The sequence below is a fragment of the Priapulus caudatus genome, unplaced genomic scaffold, assembly GCF_000485595.1.
Source record: "Priapulus caudatus unplaced genomic scaffold, Priapulus_caudatus-5.0.1 Scaffold75, whole genome shotgun sequence".
In the NCBI taxonomy this organism is placed as follows: Eukaryota; Metazoa; Priapulida; class Priapulimorpha; order Priapulimorphida; family Priapulidae; genus Priapulus; species Priapulus caudatus.
In genome coordinates, this window is record NW_014577136.1 from 698,622 (window position 1) to 711,214 (window position 12,593).

General features: G+C 48.8%; 2 protein-coding genes across 2 annotated transcripts in view; one reads left to right on the plus strand and one right to left on the minus strand.

The window, feature by feature from the left end:
• The window catches only part of LOC106821479, a 13,452-nt gene extending 11,114 nt beyond the window's left edge, over window positions 1-2,338 (minus strand). The window contains exon 1 of the mRNA XM_014826304.1: window positions 1,912-2,338. Coding sequence (XP_014681790.1) covers window positions 1,912-1,966 — 55 coding nt within the window. The 5' untranslated portion in view covers window positions 1,967-2,338. The remainder of the gene's footprint in view (window positions 1-1,911) is intronic.
• A 4,472-nt stretch (window positions 2,339-6,810) lies between these two features.
• The window catches only part of LOC106821480 (WD repeat-containing protein 7-like), a 31,695-nt gene continuing 25,912 nt past the window's right edge, over window positions 6,811-12,593 (plus strand). The window contains exons 1-5 of the mRNA XM_014826306.1: window positions 6,811-6,970; window positions 8,607-8,677; window positions 9,306-9,425; window positions 9,963-10,108; window positions 11,558-11,664. Coding sequence (XP_014681792.1) covers window positions 6,811-6,970; window positions 8,607-8,677; window positions 9,306-9,425; window positions 9,963-10,108; window positions 11,558-11,664 — 604 coding nt within the window. The remainder of the gene's footprint in view (window positions 6,971-8,606; window positions 8,678-9,305; window positions 9,426-9,962; window positions 10,109-11,557; window positions 11,665-12,593) is intronic.

Consider the following 12,593-nt stretch of genomic DNA (forward strand, 5'->3'; position numbering starts at 1 on the left):
TCCTCCCCCGCCAGCTTCTCCCCCTCCTCCTTCTCCCCCAGCTTCTCCCTTCCTCCTTCTCCACCACCTTCTCCCTTCTCCCCTTCCTCCTTCTCCACCACCTTCTCCCTTCTCCCCTCCTCCTTCTCCACCAGCTTCTCCCCTTCTCCACCGCGATTACATCCGATTGGTTATAACACAAACCACGTGACAAAATATGCAAATTATCTCCTGTACCGGCCGCGAAATTTTTTTTCCCACGAGAGTTCCGGACCCACCACAGATAGTGTTTAGTAAATATATGGTGTCTATATAAGACGAACCTGGTTGGATTATAGTTAGTGTTAGGTTAAGTTCGGGTTAGGTTTAGGGTTAGGGTGTATAAATTTTACATTGTTGCTTCGAGGAAGTCGAGTGAAATGGAGTGCGCTGATTGGCTGGGGTCCGGAACTCTCGTGGGAAAAAAAATTTCGCGGCCGGTACAGGAGATAATTTGCATATTTTGTCACGTGGTTTGTGTTATAACCAATCAGATGTAATCGCGGTGGAGAAGGAGGGAGAAGCTGGTGGAGAAGGAGGAGGGGAGAAGGGAGAAGGTGGTGGAGAAGGGGGAGGGGAGAAGCTGGTGGAGAAGGAGGAGTGGGAGAAGGTGGTGGTGAAGGTGGTGGAGAAGGGAAAGGTGGTGCCAGGCAGAAGGGCAGTCCAGGCAGGGACCTGCCCTTCTGCCTGCACCACCTTCTCCCTTCTCCACCACCTTCACCACCACCTTCTCCACCACCTCCTCCTTCTCCACAGCTTCTCCTTCTTCCCTTCTTCATTCTCACCAGCTTCTCCCCCTCCTCCTTCTCCACCAGCTTCTCCCTTCCTCCTTCTCCACCACCTTTTCCCTTCTCCCCTTCCTCCTTCTCCACCAGCTTTCCCCTCCTTCTCCACTAGCTTCTCCCCCTCCTCCACCACCTTCTCCCTTCTCCCCTCCTCCTTCTCCACCAGCTTCTCCCCTCCTCTTTCTCCACCACCTTCTCCCTTCTCCCCTTCCTCCTTCTCCACCAGCTTCTCCCCTCCTCCTTCTCACCACCTTCTTCTTTCTCCCCTTCCTCCTCCTTCACCATCTTCTTCACAGCTGGAAGTGATATGCAAATTATCTCCTGTACCGGCCTGAATATAGACAAACCCTATCGACTTGGGTATTGCTTTACGCGGGTGCCAATAGGCAACTACTCGGTTGACTGGGCAAAGTGCCACCGGCACAAAAACACCGTAGGCTATCTAGCCGGTAACAACTACACTCGTTAATAGACGTAACGATATTCTATAGCACCGCCCGCCCCGCCCCCACACACAGACACACACCTACCCGTCGTAATGCTAAGTATGCCGCACACTGCGAAATGGCTTCACGCGTTGCAAAATTTTGTATGCGTGTTTCTGACAGATGTCGACCTGGTCGGTGATCCGTGATTGGCCCACTATACTCTATCTCTCTCGCTTCTCTCTTCTCTCTCTCTCTCTCTCTCTCTCTCTGCTCTCTCTCTCTCTCTCTCTCTCTCTCTCTCTCTCTCTCTCTCTCTCTCTCTCTCTCTCTCTCTCTCTCTCTGTCTCTCTTCTCTCCCTCTCTAATCTCTCATTCTCTCTCACCCAATCTCAACCTCGACTCTATCTCTATCTCGTTTCCCTATCCCATGCATTCCCTACTCCCTCTTCATCTCTCCTCCTCCATCATATATCTCTATCTCTATATTTACCCCTCCTTCTCTCTCTCTTCTCTCTCTCTTCGCGCCTCTCTCTCTCTCTCCTCTCTCAGCTCTCTTCTCTAATCTATTATTTATCGTATTCTATCTATCTATCTATTCTATTCTATCTATCTATCTATCTTATCTATCTATTCTATCTATCTACCTATCTATCTATCTATCTATCTATCTATCACCTCACCTAATGCTCGCAGGCCGTAATTTCGTCCAAGCAGTCGCTCGACACCAGCTGCCATCTCCCGCCAGATTCCGCCAGCGTCCCTGACATATTTCCCGGCATCGCCGCCGCCGCCGCCGCCGCGCCGCCGCTGCTGCTGTGCGGTCACGGTCAGTCAGTCAGCAGGTCGATACGTCCGTCCGTCACTGGTAGCGCATCATCGTGGCGTAGCAACCACCACCACGGCAGGGCATCTGTGTACGTTGTATGAAACGTTAATAGCTGTTTCCGGGGCTCGATCCCTCCCGTCTTCGCTCGTCCGTACAGACGCGGGAAGCTGAGGTCGTCTGACGATCGTCTGCGGATCTAGCAGTACTGGAAGGAGACTCACGCACGGGAGCCACGTGCAGCGTCGGTGCTGTGCCACGGGCGGTGGGTGCGTGTGTGTGTAGGGGAGGAGTAGTAACAGCAGAGCGGAGGCCGCGCGCTGTATGGCGTAACCACAAGCTGCTGCAAATGTAGGGCCCTTGCGCTTCACGTTCTCTCTGCCTTTCTCTCCTCTCTACTCGTCTCCGTCTCTCTTCTCTCCTCTCTCGCTCTCTCTCTCTCCTCTCTCTCTCACTCTCTCCCTCTCTCTCCAGTCTCCTCTCTCTCTCTCTTCTCTCTCTCTCTCTCTCTCTGCTCTCTCGCTCTCTCTCTCTCGTCTCTCTCGCTCTCTCTCTCTCTCTCTCTCTCTTCTCTCTCTCAGTCTCTCTGCTCTCTCTCTCTCTCTCTACCAGCCCTTCTCTCCTCTCTCTCTCTCTCTCTCTTACATCTGCTCTCTCTCTCTCAGCTCTCTCTCGATCATCTCTCTCTCTCTCTCTCTCTTCGTCTCTCTCTTTCCTCTCATCTCTCTCTCTACCCTTTCCTCTCCTCCCTTCTCGCTCACCCACTCACTCACTCTAATCTCGTCACTATTCGCTTGCCATATACACGCGCTGTATATAATAACAATCTTCGCCCCGCGCAGCTGGGCCGTATCCTCCGTCAGACAGGTCAACACAGGACGCGCCTTCCGCTCTCTCGTCCGGCGCTACTATACGCAACTACTGCTCATAGGGTCTATGTCCCCAGGTAGCTGCCGGAACGTACCCTGGTAACTATTTTGATATGGTTAGATTAGGCGTCTAGGGTGTTAGGCCGTTAGGAGTAGGCTAGGCGACTCCCTAGACGCCGTTAATGCGAGTAGGGCGAAGTATGAGTCCGGACATATTATATATAGTACCAGCTAGGGTACGTTCCGGCCAGTTACACGGGGGACCGATGCCCTCTCAGCCGCACTACTCTAACACGTTGAGCAGCAGCCAGCAAACCCGCGATCTGCCTGAAGATAATCATAATAGCGCGCTGATCGAAGCCGTAATGTTTTATCGAACATCCGCTGCGTATGGCATGTATACACGCACTACGATTCATTGGATGTAGAAGTCGGCTTTAACGGAGCAGTTGGCAGCATTAGCGGCGGATCGGATATGTATCATCATTGATCTTATCGACGTCCATCGTGCAAGGGATCTCCTCCCTCCCGCATGCAAGCAACTGCACGCTCGGCCACAGCAGCCAGCCAAATATATTGCTGCTAGTATCTAGAACCGCTTACATTAACTGTACCATGCAGCGCAGTTCTGTAAGGCCGGCTAAGTCTAGAGCTACCAATATATGTGCATGCTTGCTTATTCCCTTGGTTGGGCGGTCCTGGGGCCCGTTGTCCGCGTTGAATTTTTTATGTTGCGATGCGCGCTGTGTTGTGGCGAGGCCGACTGCAGTGGGCAATTAACAAATCACGCCGTCTTTTATAGTAGGGCATTGCGAAACGGTGTGTGTGGTACAGCATGCAGCCTAATCGAGAGGTATATATATGTATATCAGGGTACCATGCTAGAAATTCTAATATTTTCTGAGCAAAGAAGAAAGAAGAGGAGACGAAGAGAGTGAGAGATGAGAGAGAGAGAGAGAGAGAGAGAAGAGAGTAGAGAGAGTGAGATAGAGATAGAGAGCAGAGAGAGCAGGATGCTGATCATAACTGCACGCGGTAACGCCAGTAGTAATGTTTACATGGCTGAGAAACGTATATGCGAAACTAAACGTAGTTGAACGATTTCTGCGAATATATATAGCGTAGTAGCGTACCTCTCCATATTGAAACATTTAAGTATAAGACAAACACGTACCTGCATGGCAATGTACTCTGATAGCATGCGATGGTGTCGAGTTAGAACTAGAAGTAAACGCTGAGTCATGTGAATCTATCCGACTTTTGCCCGCGGGAAGTGAAGCGAAAAAAACGAGCGTTATTGGGACGGAAAAAGTCATCGTTACGTCATCGGGCTGTCGATCAATTTCCGCGAACACAGTTAGAACGCTAAGCGAATTTGGTTGACCTCGATGACGCTTTTCATCCGACCGACACACTCTCAGGTGAACGTACGTAAGTTCGCCGAAACGATGGACAGGTTTTTTTTGGGTGAATTTCATATCAGTTTGTTGTGTGATCCAATATAGTCTTAATAAGTTGCCTACTTCGATTGAAATTGCAACAGACTATCGGTAATATTGTCAGAACGCGCCCATAGCACTGTTTTTTTGGCGAGGAACGCGTATTTATTGTTGTCTCTAGCGTCATACGAGCCAGCAAGTCGCCGTAAATTACTATTAAAATGGAGCTAACTAGGTCTACATACAGTACAAGTACATACAGTTACAGTACATAGTTTGCATTCCCAAGCCAACGGTCCTCAAGCTCGTAATGACAGGGTTGCTGGTTAGTCAGTCTATAGGCCTTCGCGCAATTGCTACAGGCCCGTCGGCAGTGATAACGGGGACTGTGGCATTGACTAGGCCTAACAGATAAGTTACTGAGCTGAGGACCGTCTATCATCTAATGTGCCCGCCACGGTTACTGCCGGAACTTACTTGGGTTACGGTCGCTATACCTGGACGTCACACTGGTACCTATTAATATGCCGGACGTACCTCGCCTACTCACTAACAGTAAACGCAGTCTAGGGAGTCGCTTACGCCTACTCCTAACCCTACCCGTACCTATCCTAACCGATCCTAACCGTAACCCTAACGAACTACCCTGTAGGCAGCGAAACTAACCCTTGTAGGCCAGCAAACTGACCCTTGTAGGCACCGAACTAACCCTTGTAGGCAATGACTAACCCTTGTAGGCACCAAACTACCCTTGTAGGCAGCGAACTGCCCTTGTAGGCAGCGCGAACTAACCCGGCTCGTAGACAGCAAAACTGCCGCTGCTGCCCGTTAACTTTGAACCCTGATAATATAGAATAATACCGCTATAATTAATTGATTTACCAATAATACAATGCATTAAAGTTTCCTCGTAATCATTACAAAACTATTCTCATTAGACTTTTACAGTTACATCTACCAGTAAGCCCCGATGCACCACATGGGCTTTCTTCCACGGGTCCTAAACTAACTCGCTGTTGCACAATTTGCAGTAAAATGTTAGCAGCCTGGTCGTGCGCTGGTGCTGTGGGGTCGCTAAGGCTCCCACGCATTGCATAACCTCGCTTCTCATTGACCGCTGCGCAGGACGGGACCGTGATCGTCACAGGAAGCAACGACAGTCAGATATGCATCTGGACATTTCAAGGACAATGCGAGTCCGCGCGCGATGCCACGTTTTGCCGCACTAGTTCCCCTTTTGTCTGATGCCTCTGTAAATTTTGTTACGTCGTTAAGCGGAATTGGATTGTTTTTGATTTTGCGGAATGTAAACACCGTATGCTGATCGTCGAATGTAACGAAGGAGATTTTTTACGCGCCGTTCCTCACAAGTGTCGTGCTGTTTCGTGAACTGAGCCTGCGGCTCACATATTTTGGTTGCAGCTCGCACTCCGAGGGCGATACTGTTCGGACACACCGCTCGGTCACTTGCCTCGCTCAGGCGTTCCTCGCTCCAGACCAGCACCTTCTCATTAGCTCCACTGATGTCGCGGTAAAGAGCTAGAAAGTCCAGCAACAGCTGAACAAGAATACCGCGCGACGTGTGTCGTGTAGCAGGAGCGTACAAGTTGAGTGGTGTCGGGCAGTTTTCGCAATATGTCGAGTTTGGTGGACAGAGTTCACGATGTTTGATGCCAGGAAAGATGTTTCAATGCAGGAAAGTTTTCAGAGCGTAATCATGAAGAGTGTGTGAGATGTAGTCTGTATGCTGGAGCAGTAGATATTACCCTGCCTCACATATGTAGGCACTCTATTGCATGACAGCAGATACAAATTACAGGCCATTGTCTTCAGTTAATATTTAAGAGTACGTGGGCATACATGATTAATGCATAATGTAAAACTAAAAGACTAAAAGACAGTCATACGGGTATTAGCGGCCACCTGTATAGAATATATCCACTTGTTTGTAAAAGACACTTAGCATTTCGCTATTCTCCCTGACTGGCAGTTATAGGAGTCAAAGCACATGTACAATGATCACCTATCCATTTCCATTGAATGACCGATATATATATATATATATGAATGTATATACACAAGTTTTTTGACTGTAAATGTAAATATTAGGCATCGATTATCTTGATTATCTGTCGAATTCTTCCATCTCGCTCGCTCCGACGCTTATTCGCGTGATGACAACGACTACATCTCTCTCTCTCTCTCTCTCTCTCTCACTTCTTCTGCGCGCTCTCACTCTCACCGTTCTCTCTCTCTCTCTCTCTCTCTCTCTCTCTCTCTCTCTCTCTCTCTCTCACACTTCTTTTGCCGCGCTCTCTCTCTCACCGTTCTCTCTCTCTCTCGCTCCTTCCCCGCACAGTGAGATATGTGTCTGTGGGACTCGCTGATGGCCGCTGCCTCGAGCAGACGAAGTCCTCCAGCGTGCACGTGCACATTGCTCGTCTACTTATGAGCATCACGCGCGACCACCGCGCTTGTTCACGCACGGATTCTACCCGGAGATACACGTCTACGACCGATGAGCCTCACCTCATCTTCTCACTGTCGTCAAAGGTCGCTCCCGACTGGATCAGTGCCCTCACGATCCTGCACCCGCTGCGCAGGCAGGGTGGGTACGCGTGGATGGCCTGTGTGTGTGTGTGTGCCGTGCGTGCCGTTGCGTGCGTATGTTGTGCGTGCGTGGTGCGTTGCGTGCGTGCGTGCGTGCGTGTTGTGCGTGCGTGCCGTGCTCGGTGTGCGCTCTGCGTCCTTTTGCTGTCGTAGTGGCCGATCCTCGTGCAGCTCGATCAGGCCTCACGCTCCTGGCCCTAACGCGCCGCAGCAGGGTGGCGTACGCTCATATCTGAGTTCTGCCTTGGTGGTGCATGCGCGTGCGTGCGGTGCGTAGCTGTGCGTGTGTGACTGGCATCAGTGCCTCACGATTCCTGCCACCGCCTGCCGCAGCAGGGTGGGTACGCGTGGATGGCTGAGTGTGCTGTGTCTGTGCGTTGCATGCCTTGTTGCTGTGCGTGCGTGCGTTCGTTGCTGGTGCTGCTGGTGACTGGATCTCAGTTCTCACATCGTGCGTACCGCTGCGCATGTATGGGTGTGGTCATCCGTGCATGGTCATGGAGTGCGTTGTGTGCATGTAGAGTCGCGTGCGTGGCCGAGCGTTGGCGTTGCTGTTGTTCGTGAGTGCATGTGTGAGTGCGTGATCGTGGCATCGTGCACATCGTCATGGGTGGTGTGTGCATGTATGAGTGTGTGACGTGCATCCAGTCCGTCTGCACGAGTACATGGGGCGTTCAGTGTTCATGTTATGAAGTGACGTGCCGTGCACGAGTACATGGGTGCGTGTGTGCATGTATGAGTGCGTGCGTGCACTGCAGAGTACATGGGTGCGCGTGTGTGGCATGTATGAGTGCACGTTGCGTCGCATCCGTGCACGAGTCAGGGCATGCGGGTGCGTGGTTTCATGTATGACGTGCGTGCGATCTCTTGTGCGTGCATCCGTGCACGAGTACATGGGTGCGTGTGTGCATGTATGAGTGCGTGCGTGCACGAGTACATGGGTGCGTGTGTGCATGTATGAGTGCGTGCGTGCACGAGTACATGGGTGCGTGTGTGCATGTATGAGTGTGTGCGTGCATCCGTGCACGAGTACATGGGTGCGTGTGTGCATGTATGAGTGCGTGCGTGCACGAGTACATGGGTGCGTGTGTGCATGTATGAGTGCGTGCGTGCACGAGTACATGGGTGCGTGTGTGCATGTATGAGTGCGTGCGTGCATCCGTGCATGAGTACATGGGTGCGTGTGTGCATGCATGAGTGCGTGCGTGCATCCGTGCACGAGTACATGGGTGCATGTGTGCATGTATGAGTGCGTGCGTGCTTGTGTGTGTACATGGGTTTTAGAGAGACAGCAATTATGACAATAGAGTTTTCACAGTGCTCACTGAAATTTTTTAACATTTCTAGGAGAAGAGAGGTCAGTTACTATATAGTACTCGGAATGGGTTAATGATCTTTTGTCCTGTCCTGTTGACGTTATTGTCCTCTGAAGGAGTGACACACTTTTCGGATGTCAGGGGTAGAAATTAACTTTTGAACAAGGGAGTCCAACGGAACGAACTAGTTAGTATAGCAGAATTTTCAGGGAGTCACACGGTCTCCTGCATATGTCAAATCAGGGAGTCCGACAGTAAATCAGAGAGTATTTGACTCCGGACTCTCGTTAATTTTGCACCCTGGATGTGTATTAACAGATGACGTTGTGGTAGCCTTATCTAATTCTGGAACAGCGAAAGTTTGGACACTTACTGGTCAAGAAAGTAAGGTAGGTTTTCCTCTCTGTACTGTGCATGTACGTTAAAAATACGACGACAAACACAAGTAATGCACGTTTTAATAATATGGTAGCTTTGGATGATGTTCATCCATCTGAACTATGCAAGTAAAACGTATTGAGTATGGGTCATCGTAACAGGCACTTCAATTTCAACGGGAAGGTCAATTCCAGTGTTTCCCCTGCATTGACATTCTCAGCCGCCACACAGAAATTTGTTCAAAACACTGCTTCGTTGACGAAACCTTTGACAACTTGAAAAAGAGATTCAAGAGTCTCATACAAATTACACTGTGTTCAGAATAGCTCAGAATGCACCAAATTGCACCATTTTTTCAAAAGTTTCCCAGGGGAATATGCCCTCGGACGCTTTAGCTTGCCCAGCACCTGCACTGCTCGCTTTGCTAGGACCTTGAAATGCGCAAACACATCACAAAAAAACATTTACCACCTCACAGACCTTTTTGGCCAGGGGAAACACTGAATTCAACAAAAAATTGTCATGTTTGGTATGCACCATGTAGGAGCTAAATTACGATTTTTAGGTACAGCATGTGACCTAGTTTTTTCTAACCTAAATGCCCGAGTGATATTTTTTACGTCTTCTCTTCTGCTGTAGTCGTCGGATCCCATGTATGAAGACGAATCAAAACAGATCCGATGCTTGAATGCCGTCTCGCTAGTCTGTTGCCAGTACAATCAACGAACAGCATTAGTCGTCTGTTCCAAGTACTTTCAGGTATAAAGTGCAATTTAGTTTACAGTAGATTGTGATTGTGAGAGCTACAAGAATGGGGCGTTATCTTAGTATGTTCATTTACCCGTATTTGGAGTATCGTTGTTTATGTTGGTAGAGTACGCGAGTGTAGCACGTGACATTGAATTTCGCGTGCTTCCGAGATTAAACGTAAAGGTAATGGTTACTTTAACCGATCTTTCACGCTATCAAATGCTCTTGTGTTTTCTTATTCATCGCCAATGACGTCGTTCCATTTCCTTTTGTCATCACTAGGGTCTCGTCTTATTATATTTTAGTATATTTTAATATATTTGATGTTATTGGCTATTTTATTAGATATATATATTTATTCTATTTTATTGTATTTGATGTTATTTGCATTCGTTTCATGTGTACGACGCAGGCGACTTTTTTTGTCCGCGATTGGGTCTCGTCTCTTCGTCATTCATTCTTCATAGTTCTCGTCGTCTTCGTCAATCACGTTATTTGTTTAATTAATTATCAGCTAATTATCGGCTCGTTATCGGCTCGTTACAGGTGTACGATGCAGGTGACTTCTCGCTGCTCAGCGCGATGGGTTGCCCCGTCAACGAACGCTGGGCCGGCGGTGAGTTTCTCGCTACGGACCGGATCATCGTCTGGACGACGGAGGGCAAAGGTTACCTCTTCAAGCTGGCGTCAAAGTAAGGCTGGGTTTACTTTACTGGGGCCGGTTTCACGAAGCGTACTTAACTTAAGTATGATTAAATCACTAATCATAATTATCTTCCCGTAATTATGATTAGTTAATCATACTCAAAAATCTGTTTCACGAAGCGACTTAAGTACATATTTAACTAATCACATAATTAGCTACACTACTTAATTAGTTTACACTATTGATTTATGTTGGCGAATTGGCGAGTCGAACCAATTTCGCAATTCGGCAACACCGAGTTGGCGAAAATAGAATGAGTTCTAATCTCCCAACTAGTTGCTATCGATCGGTTGCTCGCGTGGCTTTCGCGTTTACACTGTCGATTGTCGGTTGTATAGTTGGAAAGTTGGTCCAATTCGCCAGTTCACCAACATAAAGTCGGTAGTGTAAACCCAGCTAAAGTGCTGTCGCGCTCTCATGCACATCGCGGCGTGGCGATGGCGTGTTTGCGACGTAGCACAGGCGCGGATTTAGGCCGGTTTGCACCGGTTTCCAGAAACCGGTCACAGTCTGGGTATCTTCAGAATTGACCCTCAAAATTCACCAGAGTGCACCAAATATAGCCTAATTTTTTTAAAATTCCAGGGGGGGCATGCCCCCGGACCCCCCTAGCTGTGACTAGAACTATGCAAACTGGTCACCCAAACCCTCTGGATTCGCCCCTGTAGAACACTCGACTTTTGAGTCGAAAGGACTGGAGTTCGAGTCCCGCCGTCATCACTCATGTGTCTGTGCAGTAGAAACTTTCGAGTGTGTAGCACATTCGACGAATCAAAAGACTCGATAAATTGAAAGGACTGTTGTTTCCGGTCCTATACCGTGGTCACTGATGTGTATGATGCGGTAGACACTTTATCCCGATTTGCATCCGACGTCGAGGCCAGCTGTAGAAATGGGTTCGTCTAGCCGGCGTGAGTTCGGTAACCTCATTCGTGTAGCAGGAGCTAGCCAGGAAGTAGGCGAGCAAGGAGCTTTACCAGACAAAACCTGTTAGCGAAACTAAGTTTCTGAAAGCGTCTATGCTTATTATTATTATTATTATTATTATTATTATTATTATTATTATTATTACTAAAGCTTTATTGCATGTAATTCAAATTCAAATATGTATTGAAGACAGTCTTTTTCATGGAGAACAAATCTGATAAATGCAATAGTATTGAGCTGTTAAAATAACAAAATTTTTGAGGGACACAGTACAAAACAGTGCTAAACAACATTAAGGGAAAATATTACAAAAAAACGTCTGTTTCATTATTAGAGCTTAAAAACACACCGAAACGGAACAGCAATGGCCTTTCGAGATCGCGTGCGAACATGCGTTTGCACGACGCACCCGTTTTATCGGCCGAGAGAAAAAATTCAATGCGCGCGAGTTGGAGATTGTCGGTTGTCTTTCGTCGCGTGACCGCGCGTGCTTTGCGTGATTTTTCAGCTGCGTTGCCGACCACAAGGACTTCCGATCGCGCGTCGGCCATCTTGCTGAGACCGACCAGCTGCCGATGCTGTACTGCGTTGCGGAGCCGGCAGACGAGAGGGTGAGTGCTTATTGGCGCGTTTGTTTGGGACGAATCCGTCGGATCGCGATCATGTGATCCTGATCCGACCAAACAAACGCAAACTCACTTTCAACGGTTAACGTTTCGCTGTGACCTATCACGGGATGGTTCATAACAAAGAACAATCTGTGATTGGCTGAGGCGCGGGCCGCCATATTGGATCCCGTTCGAATCCGCCTCGCTAGCAGGGTCGGGTTCAGTGGATCGAGATCAAGTGATCCGACCAAACAAACAGTCAGCTCAACGAATCCATTGGATCGAGATCCGTGGATCCGACCAAACAAACGCGCCCCATGTTCTTCCTTACGTTTGTGCTTGCCGGTTAACCCGTACCTTTATGTGTCTAATTCTCTCAATGTGTCACACAAAAACGATTCCCCCATCTCATTCATTGAAAGTATAGTATAAGTATGTATATCTATGTGTATAAATAAATATATATATATATATATCTTCATCTGTATCTACATGGGTGTCTATATATATATATATATATTCAGTATGAATATAAGTTTATTATGTTAGTTAACCATGAGAATATATAACGGTCTGCGCGAACCCGCGTTATCTTCCCGCCTCCCCGCCGAACCCCCCGCCTCACGCGTCGTCTGTTCTATCGCGCGATACTACTCGGGCCACAAGGGCTGTCTCACTTCCCGCCTCCCCGCCAAACCCCCTCGACTACCCTCGCCGAATCACCAGCCCACGCCCTACGCGGTTGGTTTCAGTCTCTCCGATAGCCGCATCTGCAGGCCGTTCATAAGATTACTTGCTCCCGCCCATACGCGCAATATCTACCCCGGCCGAACAAGGGCCCCCGACAAAGTGGTGTTTGATTCGCCGTCGCCTGGAGGCACTAGCATTGAGAGGGCCACGTCCTGCCCTGGAGGGCATCGGATCGGGAGGAATCGC